The sequence below is a fragment of the Propithecus coquereli genome, unplaced genomic scaffold (assembly GCF_000956105.1).
Source record: "Propithecus coquereli isolate 6110/MARCELLA unplaced genomic scaffold, Pcoq_1.0 Scaffold208, whole genome shotgun sequence".
NCBI classification, from domain to species: Eukaryota; Metazoa; Chordata; class Mammalia; order Primates; family Indriidae; genus Propithecus; species Propithecus coquereli.
The window spans coordinates 65822-86003 of NW_012145856.1; the positions used below are offsets into that span (position 1 = coordinate 65822).

The 20182-nt window shown below is 40.2% G+C and overlaps 1 gene segment (V, D, J or C); it reads left to right on the top strand.

The window, feature by feature from the left end:
- The first annotated feature begins 11153 nt into the window (after window positions 1-11153).
- LOC105810249 lies at window positions 11154-19015 on the top strand. The segment is given in 3 exon segments: window positions 11154-11185; window positions 14139-14203; window positions 18555-19015. Coding segments are annotated over 3 exon segments (420 nt in total).
- The last annotated feature ends 1167 nt before the right edge of the window (window positions 19016-20182 follow it).

The following is a 20182-nucleotide window of genomic DNA, read 5'->3' on the forward strand; positions in this document are numbered from 1 at the left end:
ACGCTGACCAAGAGCTTATATTCTAATCGTTCTAGCATTAAACAGTATACTACTCCCCAACCCCACCCCACCCTCATGACATCTGGCAAACACCAATAGAGTAAGTTTGTGTCTTATTCTGAAAATGCTCCAGTACCACTACTGCCCCCAAAAATGCAGTGTAGGAGAAAAGAGAATAAAAGATTTTATTATAGGACACTTGATATCTATTCTATTATTCTTGGCCTTTGAGACAGCTTACAAAACAAATACAAAAAGGTCCCAGTTTAACAGCCTTTGATACTCTTATCCAGACCAGAACATGCCTCCCTTCTTGACAATGGTCAAGAATCCCAGGCAGCCGTAGGGAGAGGTGGCCAGATTCTGCTCATATTTTAAAGGTAAAACAAATAAAATTCACTAACAGATTGGATGTGAGGTGTGAGAGAAAGGTAAAATCAAGGACTGCTGCAAGTGTTTGCACCTGAACAGGTAGGGAATTTAAAAGGATGTTTTCTGAGATCCCGAAGGATAAGGGAAAACAACATTGGGAGGCAAGTGGGAATAAGGACTTTAAGTTGCACATATTAGATTTTTGAAATGCCCTGTGTACTTCCAGTTGGCAATATCCCTGGGGTGGATAGATATGTGTGATTGTGGAGTTCAGGGAAGTAGCCTAGGCTGGAGACACAAATTTGGAATACAGGGTGAGAACACTAGGCAATGAGCATAAATAATTAAGGCATAGTGGGCCCTGGTGGGTAACCCAATATGTGGAAGTCAAAAAGATGAGAAGGAACCATGACAGGAGACTTAGAAGGAGTAGCCACGGAAGTAGGAGTGGAACCAGAGAGAGTGATGTCTCAGAGCCAAGACAATGTTTTTTCAATTTAAACATGTAAAATAAAAATGTTTAATGAAAAGAATATTTTCTCTTAGGCTAGTTGTTATTAAAAGATCCAAACAGTGTTTCTTTTGCAGGATCACAACTCTCCCCGGGTGAGTGGAATATTGGAAGGTTACTTTTTAAAAGGAGTGTGCACTTTCTGCCCTCTGCTGGTCAAATTCGTGCACTGCAGATTCCAAGGAAGCTTGCTCATGAGCCTTCCTCTTCCAAAATATCTCAGACTACTAAAGCTAAAAAGAACTTTTTACTCCATTCGTCCCAACATTTAATTTTACGTATGGCAAGCACAGGTTCAGCCAGAAAACTTGTATGAGAGGCCTTGTGTAAGTTCATCAGACCTGATTCCTAGCGCCCCTCCCAGTACTTCACGCCTCCCTCCCATCTGGGACCAAGCACAGCTGGCAAGCTATTCTGCACATTATAGCAACTCTACTGCCTTGTACTTCAATGTTCTTTAACACATTGGTTGCTACACTAGAAAAAAAATTTTTTTTCCTTGGGGCCACTGCGTTTTATTACAAAAATAGAATAACTTTGAAAACGAAATGATCCTTTCTAATTTAATGAAAAATTTGCTGCCAGGTGCAGTGGCTCACACCTATAATCCTAGCACTCTGGGAGGCCAAGGAAGGCAGAGAGTTTGAGCTCAGGAGTTCAAGACCAGCCTGAGCAAGAACGAGACCCCGTCTCTACTAAAAATAGAAAGAAATTAGCTGGACAACTAAAAATATATAGAAATAATTAGCTGCGCATGGTGGCGCATTCCTGTAATACCAGCTACTAGGGAGGCTGAGGCAGGAGGATTGCTTGAGCCCAGGAGTTTGAGGTTGCTGTGAGCTAGGCTGACACCACGGCATTCTAGCCCTGGCAACAGAGTAAGATTCTGTCTCAAAAAAAACAAAAAACTTTGCTATTTTTTTATTGTTTTCTGTATGTGAGTTATATGCAACTTGAAAAATATCTCTCACAACTCCCAAGGTGAAGAGATGTGAGTTACGTAAGTTTCACAACACCCGAGCTCAAAACTAGCATGAGTTAAATACAACTCACATGGCAGTAAATGTATTAATTACAAGTTTTATGACAGTGCTTCTCAACTGGTTCCCCTGACTACACCTAGTGGCAGAATAAAGAAAATGCATATCATCTAGGATGCCAAGATTTATCCTAAAGCTCCTGAGGAAACATTTCTTCAAAGTCTTGAGTTTGATTTCTTTTAAAATGTCACAAAACTTTTGTATTCCTTTCTACAGTGTGGCCATAGGTGTTTCAATATAAAATTTTTTCATCACAGACTTTATGCCCCTGGAAATCCCCATCAGTTGGTTTGAAAAACACAACCCAAGAAAGTAGAACAGAATCAAATTATCTCTGAAATGCACTGTAGCCACAATTTAAAACAGTTCCTATTGACATCTCTTTATTCACTGGATAGATCCTGAATAGACCTAAATTGTGATTTTTTTCATCATGAATTTTGACATTAATTTTGATTTTTTAAAAAAACATTGGTTTAAAATATTTTCTCTTCACTACTGAGGTTTTTGGGTACTTCCTTAAATCTGTGTCCAAGGTGATGCGTCACTCGCCTCACCCTCATCTGGGCCATATATTGGGGACTCCAAGAGCAAGGATGATTTTTGAACACCCGAGACTTTTGTCTTCACTGTGAAGACCAGATTAGCCCTGTGAACAGCGTGATCCATACAGGCAGATGCACAGGTTTCCAACGGCTACAACCAGCGACGAGACCGCGATTGGGAAGTCCCAGCCTTGCAAGCCCCAGCTTCCTGAAGGGAAAGAGCACACTGGGTTCTGACCAGGGGCCAGAGTCATAGCAGAGATGGAACTGGAGCTTGACGTGGAAGGGGTCGTGGCACCTGGCCGGGCAGTGAGAAGGCACTAGGTCCTGAGGGGAGAAAGAGCTCAGCACATTCAAGGACCGGACGCAAGGCCCAGGTACAGGAGCAGGAAAGGCAAGGAAGCCTGGTAAGAAACAGTTTAGACAGCAGGAAGGGGCTGGAGCAGGTCACACTGGAACCGTCTGGAGCTCACAAAAGTCCCAATGTCCAGTCCCCACCCAGACTGGTCTCCTTAGAATCTACAGGCATGGATTCGGGCAGCAGTGGTTTTCCAAGCTCTCCAGGAGATTCCAGACACAACGGCTGAGGATGAGAACCACAGACGTGAGCCTCGGCAGCCTGACAGTGAGTTTCTAAGTGCAACGAGAGACCTTTGAAGTGTTTAAGCAGGGGAATAATTTGATTTGTTTCTTGTTTTTGTTTTTTAAAGATCACTCTGGTTACTATGTGAAGAATAATCCAGAAAACCCGTTGCTGATCAACCACCTATCTGTAAATTTTCTTCCCATGTAACTAGATCTAACCAACAAAAGTTAGTACTTACTAAGAACTTACTATATGCCCAGGTGCTACGCTAAGTTATTCATACATACTATTTTATTCAGTCCTCACAACAACTTTATAAGAGAGATGCTGTTACTCTCATGTTTCAGATGAGAAATTTGAGGCTTGGGGCAAGCTAAGTAATTTACCTGTCACATGCTGTTCATAAGATGCAGAGTCAGGATTTGAAATCCCATCTCTGAGTTGATGTTCTGTCGACCACACCATACCTCCTCCAACTGGGAAGAAAAGTGCTGGCCAGAGGATGCCACTATCCAGTTTACAGGGTACTTAGATTTCTGGCTGCACATGAATAGATTGGCATCTGGGTTGGTATTAGGATGCATCCATTCAGCTCTGAAACAGCATTAAGACATTCATGAGCATGCAAGTCTAAGGTGTATCCTCAGCTCCGGGGAATTCAGCAAGGCTAACTCCTAGGAGGCCACCCTCTGAGGCCACCAGACGGACAGCCCACCCGATTCCCCGGCCACACATCAGCCTCCCCATCGGATGCTCGCTATTCGCAGTCAACATCCACACAAGAAATAGTCATATGAATTCTGCTTTGTGTTTTCTATGAAATTGCTACATAGATTATTACCCAATTCAATATCTAACTGCTCCTGCGCAATGCCCTCAAGATAGAAATCGTCTTCAGCTTTGATACTAGGAAAACCTTTAGTCACACTTAGGAACTGGAATGTTTTTCTTCCAAGATGCAGGTATGTAACACATTATTCTCTTTTTATTGGCTTCCAAGAAGCTCAGATTCTATGTTCAATCAAAAACTGTATTTTTTTCTGTTTAAGTGAGGTTACTGACATATTTGTGTATAGTAAAGCCACCTATTTTAGTGTATGTTTCTATGAGTTTGGGCAAATGCATAGCTATGTAACCACAACCACATTCAAGACATAGAACAGTATTACCCTTTAAGCTCCTTTGTGCTCTTTGTAGTCAACTTTCCCTCTCCGCTCTCAAGCCCCTGGAAACCATTGATTTTTTTCCCTGATCCTATAGTTTGCCTCTTCCAGAATGTCATATAAATGGAATCATACAGTGTGCAGCCTCTTGAGTCTGGCTCTGTTCACTTAGCACAATGCATTTGAGATTCATCTGTATTGTTGTGTGTATCAGTAGTTCACTCTTTGTTGCTGAGTAGTATTCCATTTTATGGATATACCACAGTTTGCTCATCTAGTTATCAGTGTAAAGACATTTAGCTATTTCCAATTTTGGCTGTTAAGAATAAAGTTGCTAGGCCGGGCATGGTGGCTCACACCTGTAATCCTAGCACTCTGGGAGGCCGAGGCGGGCAGTTCGTTTGAGCTCAGGAGTTCGAGATCAGCCTGAGCAAAAGCGAGACCCTGTCTCTACTAAAAAAATAGAAAGAAATTAACTGAACAACTAAAAATATATAGAAAAATTAGCCGGGCATGGTGGCGCATGCCTGTAGTCCCAGCTACTCGGGAGGCTGAGGCAGAAGGATCGCTTGAGCCCAGGAGTTTGAGGTTGCTGTGAGCTAGGCTGACACCACAGCACTCTAGCTCGGGCAACAGAGTGAGACTCTGTCTCAAAAAAACAAAAACAAAAAAGAATAAAGTTACTATAAACATTCAAGTTTAGATTTTTATATGGACAGAGGGTTTCATTTAACTTGAGTAAATATCTAGCAGTGAGATGGCTGAATCGTAAGGTAGGTGTGTGCTTGACTTCATAGGCAACTGCCAAACTGTTTTCCAAAGTGGCATTTGTATTCCCATCAGCAATGAATGAATGTTCCACTTGCTTGAGCCTGGTATTGTCACTTCACTATATCTCTTCTTTGATGAAGTATCTGTTCAAATTTTTAGCCAAGTTTTTAATTGAGGTGTTATTTTTTTTCTATTGACTATGAGAATTCTTTGTATATTCTTCATACAATTCCTTTCTCACATTTGTGTTTGTGAATATTTCCTCCTAGTGTGTAGCTTGTCTATTTATTTCTTAACTGTCGTTTGAAGAGCAGAAGTTTATTTATGATGAAGTCCAAATTATCTTTTTTCCTTTTTCTTTTTTGGATCATGCAACTCCTATTTTGATCTTTATGATTAGCAGTGTTTTTTATATCAATTTGGTTTCTATTTTTATTCTTATTTTTCTAATTTCATTATAAATTTTTAATTAAACACAAATATTTTGGAGAAGAGACAAGATACAAATAGTAGAATTTGGGCATAAATTTTAGAGGCATCTTGTCCTACTGAGAAAGAAACCTGGCTCTCTTACATTGATTGTCTAATTTCAGACTTCATCACTTTATGAGGATGCTCATATTACAGGCTGGGGTTTTTTTTTTAATACCCAAACGTGTTCAGAAAGAATAAGTAATTTGTCCACAACCACACCAAAAAAGGATCCCACTATAGGTTGGCCCAATGACAGGGTCTGTATTAATTTCTATACAACTAATCCACAGCCTCTCCTTAAAGCTATTTTATACAACCTAACTTAAAATATAATGGTATTAGTGATGAAATATTTTGTCATCTATGAAATGTTATCTATTGTTATAGTCAGGAAATCTCTTAAAACGTGCAGCTCTTTGTATAGATTGAACTATGTCAATTAAAAGCAGGCTAAAGAGAACTACAGAGTAATATAGGGGAAAGTTTTTTTATACAAGTTTTTAAAGCAAATTCCAATATCATTTTCATCAATAAAATCAATAAGATTTTATAAAATATATACATGTATGAAAAAACTGATTTAAAATGTAGATAGGTATAAATATATGTATATAAAGATAGAGATGCCAAATGATTTTATAGTTGTATAATAATAAGTTTATAGGCCTCTGGAGTTTTTGTTTTATTTTATTTTCTACCCAACTTCCCTGTAAGACTTTAATAAATCACTTAGAATTTTAAAAATAATTTAAGATTACTCTTTACACGTTCTTGGCTCTGCAAATCTTACCATGAGCTTTTGTCTAACAGCAATAAAATCTGACCTGGTTTATACTGTGTCATTGTTTTTGTTACCTAGCAAGCCCAATGAGCCATCAGGCCTATGTAGGCTCCTGGCTTGTACAACACTACCATATGCTGACAGAGTGTGACAGTCACAGTCAGCAGCGTGAGACTTTTCTTTTAATTATTTTTATTTTTAACATTTATAGAAATGTTCAACCATTTAAAGAGATACACAGATAGTATAACAAATCTGAAGATTCACAAATTAACATTTTTCCAATCTTGTTTCAACTACCTCCTCCACCCAGCTCCTCTCTGCAACTCACCTGCCTCCCACCCACATAAGTGATTTTTAAGCCAATCATTAATACATTGCTAACTGATAACCACCATGCCACTATAATTTCTAGCAGAATTAAGAGTGATTTCCTAATATCCAAGGCCCACTTCCTATTCAAACTTTTTCGATTGTTTCCAAACAGTGTTTTTACAGAAAGTTTGCTTAAATCAAGATCCAGGTCTAGATAAACATATGGTTAAGTTTTACCAAAACCTAAAAAAGTGGGGTAGAAATTAACAACAAAAAAACTCCTATATTTTAAAAAAAATTTCCAGGGAATAGTGAAAGAGGGTAAATAACTATTATTTAGAAACATAAATCATTTCACAGAGCTAGGATAATCTTGAAGCCAAAATCAAAAACTGAAAATGAAGAAGAAATGTATAGAACAAACTCACTTATAAACCTCGAAGCAAAACTCTTAGGAGAAAATATTAGAAAGTTGTATCCATTACTCAGCATTCATTCATCTGTGTGTAGTTGAAATCCAACATAAAAGCACTTAAGCAGACAAGGGGGGCCTTTTTTCTCATGGAGCCTGAGTCTGGGCACAGGTGGTTCAGACCTAGAGCAGCTGCAGCAGGACTTAGGTCCCTCCTCTTCCTGCTCCTCCACTCTAGCCTGTGACTTGCATCCTAAATGTTGCAAGATATCCTCTACCGTGTTCCAGGCAGAAGTATAATAAAAAGAAGACAAAGGAGAAATGAGCAGCAGTGCCTCTGACAATAAAGGAAAATTTTCCCAGAAATGCACAACAGATTTCAGATTATGTCTCACCAGCCCTAACTGCAGAGAAGCTGGGAAATTCAATTTGGGGCTGAGACACTTGCGCTGTACAAAACTGGGATTCCGTTATTAAGAAATAAAAAAGGGAGGAGAAAGAATGGGAACTTCTCTAAACCAGTAGAAAAATAAGCAACTTGATAAAAAGTGAGCATATCTTAGGAACAGGCGATTCACAACAGATGAGACCCCAATGGCCAATAAACATTTTTAAATGGTCAACTTCATGAATTATCAGGAAATGCAAAAATGTAGTTTAAAACAAAAATGAATTACAAGTTATTACCCTTTTGACTGGCAAAAAAATGAAAAAGCTGGAAAATATCAAGTATTGGAGAGGACATGGAGAAAGGAAATTCTATGGTGGACCTATCATTGCAAATGTGGGAATTTAAATTAATACACCAATCGGGGGCCAATTTTTAAATTGAACAATGTACACACCCTGCAAACCAGAAGCTCCCGTTCCATCTATATACAGTAAGGAAGTGTTCATATACATATATACAAGACACATTCAAGAACGTTTACTGCAGAATAGCTTAGCAGGAGTGTGGGCTCTAGGGTCACATTGCCTCCAGCTGTGTGACTCCAGATTAGTTAACAAGTTAGTTAAACTAACTAGGGGTTTAAAGTCACATCTATTTCTCTGCACCCGCCCCACAACCCTTAACTCCTGCCTACCACTACTGTATAATTTTATCAAAATTATAAAATTTTATACCTTTCTGTAACATTTTTGAAATGACAAAAATGTTATGTAAGTGAAATCATACAGTATGTGACCTTTTTGCTCAGTGCAATGCCCCAAGATCCATCCAAGTTGTTGTGTGTATCCACAGTTCATTATTTTTTAATATTAGTATTCCATGCGATGGTTGTACCACAGCTTGTTTTATTGTGAATCTATTGCAGCGATCCCCAGCCTTTTTGGTACCAGGGACCGGTTTCATGAAAGACAATTTTTCCACAGATTGGGGGACGGCGGAGCTCAGGCGGTGATGTGAGCCATGGGGAGTGGCTGTAAATACAGCTGAAACTTCGCTCATTCACCTGTCGCTCACCTCCTGCTGTGTGGCCAGGTTCCTAACAGGCCACTGACTGGTACCGGTCCACAGCCAGGGGGCTGGGGACCACGGTATTATTGGACATTTTGACTGCTTCCAGTTTTGTTTTATTTTGTTTTATCTTTTTTTAAAGACAGGATCTCGCTCTGTCACCCAGGCTGGACTGCAGAGGTGCAATCACAGCTCACTGCAGCCTCTAACTCCTGGGTTCAAAGGATCCTCCTGTCTCTGCCTCCCATGAGGTGGCATGAGCCACCACGCCTGACCTTCAGTTTTTTGTTAGTACAAATAAAACTTCTATGAATAATTGTGTACCATATACATTTTTATATGTACATAAGTTTTCATTTCCTTAGAATAAGTGTTCATTTCTTTGGGCTTTAGCTGTTTCCCACAAATTTTGATATGTTGCATTTTCAGTATCTCATTTTTTACTTTCCTTGAAACTTCCCAGGGATTGTTTAGAAGTGTGTTGTTAGTTTGCAAGGGTTTATAATTGTTCCCATTATTTTCCTGTTATTGATTTCCAGGTGGCCAGAGAGCACACTCTGTATCCTTTCAATTCTACCGAAGTTGTTGAGGTTTGTTATATGCCCAGTATTTTATAATCTTCATATATTTCCAAGGGCACTTGAAAAGAATGTGTATTCTGCTCCTGCTGGTTGGAGTATCCTAGAAATGTTGGTTTATGATCTTACTCGTTGATGGTGATGTTGAGTTTGAAGTGGTCTTATGATGGCAGATTTAACAACCCCTTGGACTTGGAGGGTGGTGGGGGGATGGCAGGGAGGTGACAACTGTGCAAATAATTTTTCAGTTTTCAAAGATTTTTCCAAGCGCCTCAGGAAATGTAATGGAAGCACACTAACTGGCTCCACTTCCAGCACAGTCCTTCCCTAGCTGTGTAGCCTTGAGTGAATCACCTCCTCCCCTGGGGACCCGATTTTTTTGTTTCTAATGAATGGAGGTAGACATGGTTTGTCTCTTCCAGTTCAAACAGTCTGCAAGCCCACAAAACTCCTCCAAAGAAGCACCAAGTCTTTTTCCTATCCAATCTAACATCAAAAGGCCAAAATCAGCTACAGCCAGAGACAATCCTACATTAAGGCACCACCACCATCACACACAGTTTTCAGGGCTTCAGAAACTAGCTAGGCTGACCACTAGACGACGCCTGAGGAGGTAAGGAGAAAACAGCAAGTGCCAGACAGGTGGCTGCTGAACGATCCTTGTTCCTTTCATTCATTTATTGACCAACTCACCCTATGCCAGGCACTTGCTGGCCACTGAGAGCACAATGTTGAATGCAAGCTCTTGAAGTATGCCCCTGAAATCCAAGAAATAATGAGGGATGTGGAGAATATTATTTTTCATGGGATTGAAGTTATGGTATCCTAGGTGGAAAAGGGCCAGGGACCTGCTGTGTGGTTGTTTTTCTGATCCTAGTTTTGCCTCCAGGTTGATGTGGCCTGGTACCTATGTCTTACATTGGATGGACTGACTCCTCTGGGTTTCTGTTATTGATTTTGACACCTGCTTCTCAGCATAATACTTCTCCAGAGTCCCACCCAGGAGATTACAAGAATTGATAAAGGGTAGAATAAATCTCTACCCTTTCTCTTCACTTTATTTAAAAAGGCCATGAAATTATTGGATTTAGGATTCGAGGAATAGAGATGATCCCTTGAAATCTGAAGTGGTCCTAGATTTCTTCTGTGGATGACACTCTAGACTAGTTACAGTATCAAAGTTATGCCAGTTCAGAAAATGAGTTGAAAAGTGTTTCATATCTGTATATCTTCTTGACATTATTCCTTGTTTTAATCTGCTTGTTGGTTTCTGTTGGTCTGCCCTCTTCCTATCCTGTCTCTTAGGTTTGGAACTCTAGCCTCAGCCAGGATAATCAGGGCATTTGGGGGTCTGAAAAACGAAGTCCAAACTCATCAATGGCACAACTGCATCCAGAGCTGGCCCGACCACCATAGTTGCCCACGATGAGTTTCTCTGCCATAAGATGAGCAAGAACACAGGGGTGGGTGCCGAGCAGGCAGGTGGGGAGGGCAGGGAGCTCCAGGGCAGAGCATGAGGGGCTCATCCCTCATGCAAAACGAGTCGGAAACCACAGCACCCAATATGTAAATCTTGGTGGCTGAGCCCCTCCAAGGGTAGTAACCCCGACACAGTTCCTGCTGTCTTCTCTTTTGCTCAAGGAAGTCAAAAAATACCTGCAGCCCTACCATCCTCTTGAAAACAAGGTGAGCATCTACATTTTCCAGAGTGGGACCAGAATCCTGGGTCATGTTTATGGTCCACACATTTGCCCATGGCCAGGCAAAGGACTTTGCTTCTGCCAGTATGTCTGTCTTTCTTCAGAGATGAGAGGAAACAGACACAACTCTGAAGCAGCAAAGAAACAGCTGTTTCTTAAGCAACCTCCTCGGACTCCCTCCTTCCTGGATAATGAGCCAGCTTTGCCCGTTGGGGACCCAGGACGAATATCCACTCATGACACTATAGCTGGAAGAATGGCAATTGATCAGGTTCTGAGCATCCCTGGATGTGAATGACAGAATTTCCTCCTCTCTGCCTCCGATATCAGCACACGTGGAGTGAAAATGACAGAGGTGCAATCCTAAGGAGAAGTCAGGCTGCAGCAAAAAGAATCACCTTCTTTGGACTCCACCATGACTGATGAAAAAAATTTTGAACTTGAAGATGGATATCAGATACAAGTATTTCAGAGCCAGGTAGGGAAGCCACCATCACTCAAACCTTGCAGAGGGCAAAGTTTTGCCATTGTGTCCCCTGACATACTGGGTAATTTGCTGTATGTTACTGATGTGAAGGGAACCTCCCCAAATAGGCTCTTAATTATGTCAGATAAAAAGCGAAAAGTGATGTTTCTTAAAATTTGAGATCTGGGGAACATTCCTAACTAAGATAGCTTATCAGCAGTTTTCAGGATTATTTATAGATGTGCATTGAGGTGCGTTCGCTCTCTCTTTCTCTCTCTCCCTCCCTCTCTCCCTCCCTCTCTCCCTCCCTCTCTCCCTCCCTCTCCTTCTGTCTCCTCTCCACAGCAGTTTAGAATTTATTCTGAAAATCTAACTTTGCTGAGGGTCAGGTGGAAAGCAGCTTCGGTGGTGAGTTTGTTGAAATGCTCCCTAGGAAGTTCTATTTCCATCACTTTTATACATTACATCCAGGAACCTCTCAGACTGTCTTATTGACACTTTGCTTTCCTCAATAAATTAATCTTATCAATGTCCATCATGAACACTGTAGAATGGTAGATCCTAGTGGAGCCTCGCAGATGCTTCTGAGACATCCTTTGCTTTCAAATAACAAAATACACATACACTAAGAATCTCAACCACTTCTCCACAATCTATTTTATGTTACAACAAACATCACAACAACCATTACTATAGATCACCACTGTGTGTGATCAGTAAAATGGTTTTTGCCGTAATGGTTCTTATAATAATCTTTTATTAGTAACAAGTACTGCTTTAAAATAGTCATTCGGTTGCACTGTCCACACTATATCTCCAATTTACTCACTTAGGAACATGTATCCCTTGTATAGCCAGGCCATCTTTTTCAATCCTATGTTCTATTCCCCCCACATCTCCTACATTTGTGAAAGAGTATTTCCTGTGCAGAACTAGAACAGCTCTTACTTTTTTGGCACTTTCAATTTAAAGATTATACAAAAGAATTTAATTGACAAAACTCATGCATGTGTGCATATACTATTTAAAAAGTTATATTTACACATTGCACAGGAATATTGAGAATGCTGCTAGGCAGTGTCAGAGTTTACTTTTTTCCAAAATTGGTACAGCTATTTTATACACTACCTTACATTCCACTTGCCAATTTTTCTCTTCTCTCTACCTCCGACTTGATCCCTTTCTTTCCTTAACTTCTGGTGAGACCTACTGCTGATTTTTTTTTAATTTTATTTCAAAATATTAAGGGGGCACAAATGTTTTTGTTACATGGATACCTTGTCTAATGCTTAAGTCAGGGCTTTGAGTGTGCCCACTGCTGATTCTGCTATTCAAGGCAACTAGCAAAGCTCCCAGTGAGCTCTGGAATTACAGTTACAATTTCTCTTGTAAAACTTACTATTAAAGTGGTCAATATTAGCCTTTGATCTATTATAATTTATCACCTCTGATCTGTTATCGATTTTCAATTGTTCATTGTTCTTTTTTTTTATTCACTCATTCTGAAACTGTTAGCTGAGCATTTGCCAAGTGAAGGTGCTGGACCTCCCCAATAAAAGACAAATAAAACATTAAAACACTCACAATCTGGTAGGGTAAAAGAGAATCTGACATCAGGTAAGAACAATTAGGCATTGTAGGCCCAGTGACCTGTCCCTGTACTCTGCAAAGTCAGGTCACCTGCTTGGGGATAATCTGAGAGAAGGTCCCTCTGCAGTTGAAAGACAATTAGCTGTTCACAGGCTAGCCTAGGTGGGCAAAGGTGTTTCCAAGTGGAGGGAATATTTTGTAAAAGCTGGAGACCATAGAAGAATTGTAAGGAGTTTAGGGTGGTGGGAGCAATGTAAGGAAGGGGATGGGGATGGATGATTCAGAGATAAAGAAGACTGCAATAAATGAAGCTGGACTCAAAACGAGGTCTTCAGTGTCCTTGATGGGGTTACTACGGAAACATCAAGGCATGCTATGACTCTGTGGCAGCTCTAAAGACAGCATGCACCTGGTTAAGCTCAGTAAGACCTGAGCTCTTCCTGTCCTGTGATAAACAGACCAACCAAGCAAATAAAGTCTACTTTTCTACTCTATTGATCTTCATTTTTGTTTGACATGTCATTCATAGTTAAATTCCCAACTACATTTCAAAGATGTGGGCCTTGATTTGATACATGTTTAGGCTGCCTATTTTGAAATAACAGCAAACAAGAAGTTCAAATAGGAAGACAATCTTTAATTATTTCTCACTGAGAGTTCCATAATTACGTTGAATGTAGCTTATCATTTGCAAAAGCTCCCCACCCCATCCCAAGAAAAAGTATAAAGAAGTAGCAATTTTTAAAATTTGCTTGTCTTTCTTTGTAATTTACATTCAGTCTACTTTCCAAAAAATAAATAAACAATAAGCAGTTCAGAAGTGGCAAGTTGCTTAAAAAAAAAAAGGCCATCAGGCTCATAGACATAAATATAGTCTTCTAGGATTTTAGATCTCACCTAGGAAAACAAACACGCTTTGTCAGAAAAGACCCAGGGCTTCCACACCTGCTCGAAAAGGGAGTTAAGCTTCAGCAGCTGACCCAGGGCTCTGTTCCTCTTTGGGGAGAAGGGTTTTTATACAGCGAGACAATGGAGAGCTCTCACTGTGGTGGACGTTTGGTCAAGGGACCAAGCTGGAAATCAAACGTGAGTAAAATCCTAGCTTTCCTTTCTTGGTTGTCTGTGTCTTATGGTCTCTGTGTCTATAAGCTGACTCTTTGCAACCAGACTCTGACATCTTCCAGTGCAAAGATAAAGTTGAAGTCTATAGGCAAACTTGAGAATTGATTGTGTGTTTTCTGTGAAGAGCAAGCAAGATTCAGTCATTGGGTGAGAATAACTTGTCTAAGTGATAGCTTTGGAAATTGGAGAGTATAATAACGTGTTCTGGATGGAGTCTTGCTCAATTGTCAGAGGGGATATGGTTTTTGTGTAGGAGGGAGGTTAAGGGGAACCACTGTGTGTACACTTTCGGCTCCGGGACCAAGGTGGAGATCAAACGTAAGTATTTTTTCCAACTGATGCTTCACTGTTTCTAATTGGTCTAATTGGTTTGCTTTTTGTTCCTTTTTGTGTGTTTTTGTTAGTTGGATGTCAGGGATATAGCAAATTTCATTCCCAGATTAGGTATGCAGGAGAGGAAATTGTTCCATGGGAGGCTAGCTGATGGCTAATTTTTAAGTTATTAAAAGTATTTAAGTTAATTTCAGTTATTTCTAAATCAAAATAACTGAACTAGGGAAGGGGACTCACTGCCCTTTCAGGAAGGCTTTTTTGTAGAGGGAAAAGTTAAGGCGAATCACTGTGATTCACTTTTGGCGAAGGGACCAAGGTGGAAATCAAAAGTAAGTACATTTGTGCTCAGTTATTTGTGAGGTTTTGGTACCATTGTATCATTTGTGTGAGTTTGTGATACTTTTGGTAAATGAACTATTCCTGGTGACCCAAAAGTAAAGGATAGAACACCAGGAGATGGCCAACTTAAAAATTGAGCAGACAAAAAAATTGTTGGGTTTGTGAGGAGAATAGGATTTGCGGGGAGAATGTGAAAGAAATAGCTGATTTTTCTCTGAATTAGCCGATCTCGTATGATTGGCTTGGAGGGGAGATTTTTGTTGAGGGGAGAGTGGCAGAGTCCTTACTGTGGCTCACTTTCGGCCAGGGCACCAAGGTGGAAATCAAACGTAAGTGACCTTTTTCAATACTTTTTCTTACTGAATTGTAAATTTGGGGGGTTTTCATGTTGAGATATGAGTTGAGATCAATTCCGAAGAGAACTGGATTCTTCCAGAAAATCAGATGAGTAGGGGACTGGAAACCAGTTCAGGCCAAGGAAGAGCAGCTAGTCAAGTGACACGGCATCTAAATGCCAGATTTTCTCTGTATCAGTCAGTCTAGTGATGTTAGCAGCAAAAAGAAGGGTTTTTTTGAGGGATAAGTAATTAAGCTAATACTGTTGGTCACCTTCCGCCAAGGGACACAACTGGAGATTAAACATAAGTAATTTTTCTCTATTGCCTTCTGAAAGGCAAAGGTCTAATTGCCACTATTAACTTTTAGTTGCTTAAACAGGAGTTTTATAGAGATGGGTGAATGAGAGCATTTTAAATTTAGCAACAGTTGCAAAAGTTAAACTCAGCTCCAAAAATGGGTTTGGAGGCAAAAAGATTAAATTAGTCTAAATGAAATGACTCAAAGGGAAAGAAAAATAGTGTAGATGAAAAAGGAACCCTCAGCGTTCTAAAGGGCAAAACTAAATTTATTTTCTTTCAGTTTTGCCAAATATTGTATTGGTTTTTGCTCGTTGTATATGGTATAGAAAAGTAGAAAAACATATTTCTTAGTCTGTTTTCTCTTTTGTCTGATAAATCATTTTATAAGATAACAATAAAAATCAATAGCATGCACTAAGACATAAGTGAGAAATTTTTAAAAGTATACCTGTTTGCCATGTAGAAGAGGCAGCTTACTAGAAAATCACCAGCAATGTCATTTTTAGAGTCTAAAATGAGTGATAAACTGTCAAAATGATAGATTCTATAGGGATAATGCCTTGACAGATAACTGCTTTTTTAAAATACAATTTGTACATTAGACTAAACAGGAAATAATCTCTTATTATAATGGTGGAAAGACAGTTGTTCCCCAAAGCTCAGTTTCAAAGAAATTTGTTTAAATGAAGAAAAGTAAATAATTGCATTTTTTAAATGCCCACAGTGGTAGAAAAATAGCAAATATTTTAAAAAGTATATTCTTTTATTACTCTCGGTTATCAGTTATCCATATTTTTATTCCGCCAAGAAGGCCGTGGCAGAGCTAGCAGTCTGTAGACGTGGCAGCGGTCTGTAGACGTGGCAGCGGTCTGTAGACGTGGCCGCGGCCTTCTTTCGTGTTTGAATGACTTCTGTGGCCACGCCGCCACATTCGTGGGGCAGTGCACCTTGCCACTAAAGGCCACGGCGGTCCCGCGTTAGCCTGTTTAACTCTGCCGTGGCCAGATTTCCTGACACACAGTGATACAAATAATGCCGCTTAACGGAGAGAGCACAGAAATGTGATGGGCACTGAGCTAACATGGAAAAAACAGGGAAAAGGCTGATTTATTAGAGATTTCGGAAGTAAAATTCACATTTATTATAGCCCATTAATGAAAATTTCTCTTATGGGATTGTAAAGAACTTAAAGCTATTTTTTTCAGTACTATTTAATTATTTTAATAACCACTCATCAAATTTATTTAAATAATAAGAGCTCGATCTAAAAGAAAGAAATATATATAACTGTTTCAGGGTAAAATCTGCACCAGCAAAAATCAAATTTAATGCCAGCAATCTAGCCACTCAGGTCTACATCACTCAGTTCACTCTGAGATCACATTAAATACCATTAAGGTATATTAACTTATAAAAAAAGAGATAAACTTGTGACATGCTTTTAATTTTCAAAAATTTAACTGCCTGTGTAGGATTATATTTCAGTTGTACCAAATATCTAATTATATATAAATGTAATTAATAAAAACTTAACATATTTTCCAATACCTTAATTCTGTGACAGAAAGATTTTAATCTGGACATTTTAATTTCATAACCTCTAAAATAGTTTAATAATCTGTTATTGCTGCTGTTGTTTACCCCAGCTGATTTCAAAAGCAATACTTGGGAAGGATTATTTTGGTCTGCAACAACTTGATAAGACTATTTTAGGGCCCTTTTAAGCTCTTTTAAAACTAATTTAGAACTATTAGAAACTACTTAGCTGTTTTAAACTATTTTAAAATGAGTTTAGAGCCTTTAAAAAAAACTCTTTTAAAGAGTTTTAAACTCTACTGAAAGCTAATAAGATATGTTGAAATAATTTTCATATAAAATGTATTAATTGTTTAATATTTTAATTTTAAAATTTAAAGCTATCAAGAATTCACCCAGACAAGAGTATCTTTATAGTATGTTTTCCACTGCTTATTTTCCAAAGATTATGTTATTTTGCTGTCAAGCCTAGTTCATGAAATTATTTGGAAAAAATTAGTAAATGAAGGTTAAAAGAGAAAAAAATATCAAACAAAAATGCAGTCTTTTCTGTTGAACTGCTTCATTAACATTGAGATTTCTGAAAACCTGTTCACATTATCTTCTCCCACCAAAAGATTCTTGATTTCAGTCCGGGCACGGTGGCTCACACCTGTAATCCTAGCACTCTGGGAGGCCAAGGCGGGTGGATTGTTTGAGTTCAGGAGTTCGAGACCAGCCTGAGCAAGAGCGAGACCCTGTCCCTACTAAAATTAGAAAGAAATTAGCAGGACAACTAAAAACACATAGAAAAAATTAGCCAGGCATGGTGGCACATGCCTGCAGTCCCAGCTACTCGGGAGGCTGAGGCAGTAGTATTGCTTGAGCCCGGGAGTTTGAGGTTGCTGTGAGCTAGGCTGACGCCACGGCACTCTAGCCCAGGCAAAAGAGTGAGACTCTGTCTCAAAAAAAAAAAAAAAAAAAAAAGATTCTTGATTTTTTTGTTTTAACTCTTGTTCTCCCACCTGAGGGCTTGAATCCCCATGGGGGGGATTTCTAAGAGGCCATCTGGCAGCTGCTCAAGGTCAGAAGTGAAGTTAGCCAGTTCTTCCTAGGCAGGTGGCTAAGATTACAGTTGACCCCTCCTGGTCTGGCCCAAAATCACCCCCTGTGATTACAGAGCATCAGGCCAGGGCCTGGGTCTCACTTAGAGGCCTTTGTGAGGGGTGGGAGAGTTAGAGGCATGATCACAGAGTGCGGAGGAGCGGACACCCACCCAGACACAGACTCGGGGCTTGGGGCCCACTCTGCAGGGGGATGTGGCCCGGCCAAGCCAAAGGAAGCCCTGGGGAGCCTGCTGTCACAGCACAGTCCTGGGAGAGGCACGGGGGGGGGAATGAAAACCGACAGAGGCTCTCCCTGACACCACCGCTGCCTGGTCTTCTTCCATCATGAGAGGCCACGGCCTGTTCTGGCCTCTAAAGGAGGTCAGATGAAGTGGCCTGTGTGTCGTTGCCTAAAGTGTGGAATTTGCTGCAGGAGGAAGGGAACGCAGTTGAGGGAAAGAAAGGCAAGGTCAGAAAAGTGTGCAGAGGCCTCAGAATGGCTTCCAAGAGTTAAACAAAACCACTTAGAACTTTCTTAAGGGGTAGGAGTTAGCTAGGGAGAAACTCAAAATCATCGAGTTTGTAAATATGCTTCCTGGCCTCATTGCGACAATTATACAAGGTAAACATGCTGCTCTCTGTCTGTCCTAAAATGCTCTGCGACCATCCACAAACAATGCACCCCAGTGGAGAATTTCTCTGTTATTTGAACACCACCCTCTGTGCTTCTTTCCCCAGGATCTCAGGCTCAGCCATCTGCCTACATCTTCCCACCGTCTCAGGAGCAGTTGCAGTCTGGAAGTGCCACTCTCGTGTGCATACTAAACGGCTTCTACCCCAAAGATATCAACGTCAACTGGAAGGTGGATGGTACTCTCCGGACGGATGATGTCCAGAACAGTCTCACAGAGCAGGACAGCAAGGACAACACCTATAGCCTCAGCAGCACCCTGACATTGCCCACTACTGAGTACAACCTGCACAGTTTCTTTACCTGCGAGGTCACTCATGAGAGCCTGGGCTCGCCCCTCACCAAGAGCTTCAGTAGGCAAGAGTGTTAGAGGCAGAGGCCTCCCAGGCCCAGCCTGGGTCCCTCCCCTCCTCAGGCCATGGGCTGTTTTCCCACAAGGGACCTACCCCTAGTGCACTCCTCCAGCCCCTCTCCCTGCCTCAGCCCCTCTCCTCCTCCTTGGCTTCAATCACGCTAATACTTGGGGGAAAAAAATTAATAAATAAAGTGAATCTCTGCACCTGTGATTTCTCTCTCCTTCTTCATTTAATCGTTGTTATACATTGTTTTTCCAATTACCCAGTTTCTCTTCTAAGGAACTAAATATTTGGTTGCTCTAAAATGAGCCACTATTTATAAAAGTCATCCTCCGTCCTACCCTACCCTACTGTCCTCTGCAAGGTACTCCTCCCTGAAACCCACAAAGCCACCTGTCTTCACACCTCACTCCCCCGGGCCATGGCTTCCTCGTTTTCCCCTCCTTAGCAAGCCCTCCTAGTCCTTTGTACACTCTTACAGTCACATGTTCTTTGACGCAATTCAACATACCCTGAGAATCTACCAAAGCAAATTTTTCAAAAGAAAAAAATAGCTATAAAGAGAGCCATTCATTGCAATGTGATATAAAATAACAAAACAATGAAAATAAACTAAGTGAACAAGCAATAAGGAAACATTTAAGTCCACCATGGTACTGGGACTTAATGGAATAGTATGCCTTCGTCATATTTTTAAAGATGTATTGAGGGACTCCTCTCTGCCAAGGACCATGCTGAGTACTTCCCACAACCTAATTTAATTCTCACTACACTGTGAGGTTAAAAAATGTAGGGCAGGTCATATAAAGCTGAGAGGTGCTCATATTCTGTAACTCAGCAATCCCACTCCTAAATGACTGTGTCCCTGTCCACCAAAAAAATATACGCAAGAATGTTCAAAGCAGCTTTATTTATGAAAGCCAAAAATTGGAAATAACCCAAATGTCCACCAACAGTAGAATGGGTTGTTAAACTGTGGTGTGTTTAATACTATTCAATAAGGAGAATTAACAAAACTGCAACTATACTGAATAACATGATTGAATCTCATAAAGAAAATGTTAAGCAAAAGAAACCAAATGCAAAATATACATTCTGTACATTTTAATCCACAAGAAGTTCAAACCAGGTAAAAATAAAATTAGAAATTGGGATGGGGATTACTCTTGGCTGGGAATGGGGTGAGGTGATGGCTGGGAGGGGACAAGAAGAGGTTTCTGGGGTTTTGATAATGTTCTGTTCCTTGAGGTGGGGTGTGATGCTTTGTGAAAATGTATTGAGTTGTACAATTATGACCTGTGCACTTTTCTTATATATGT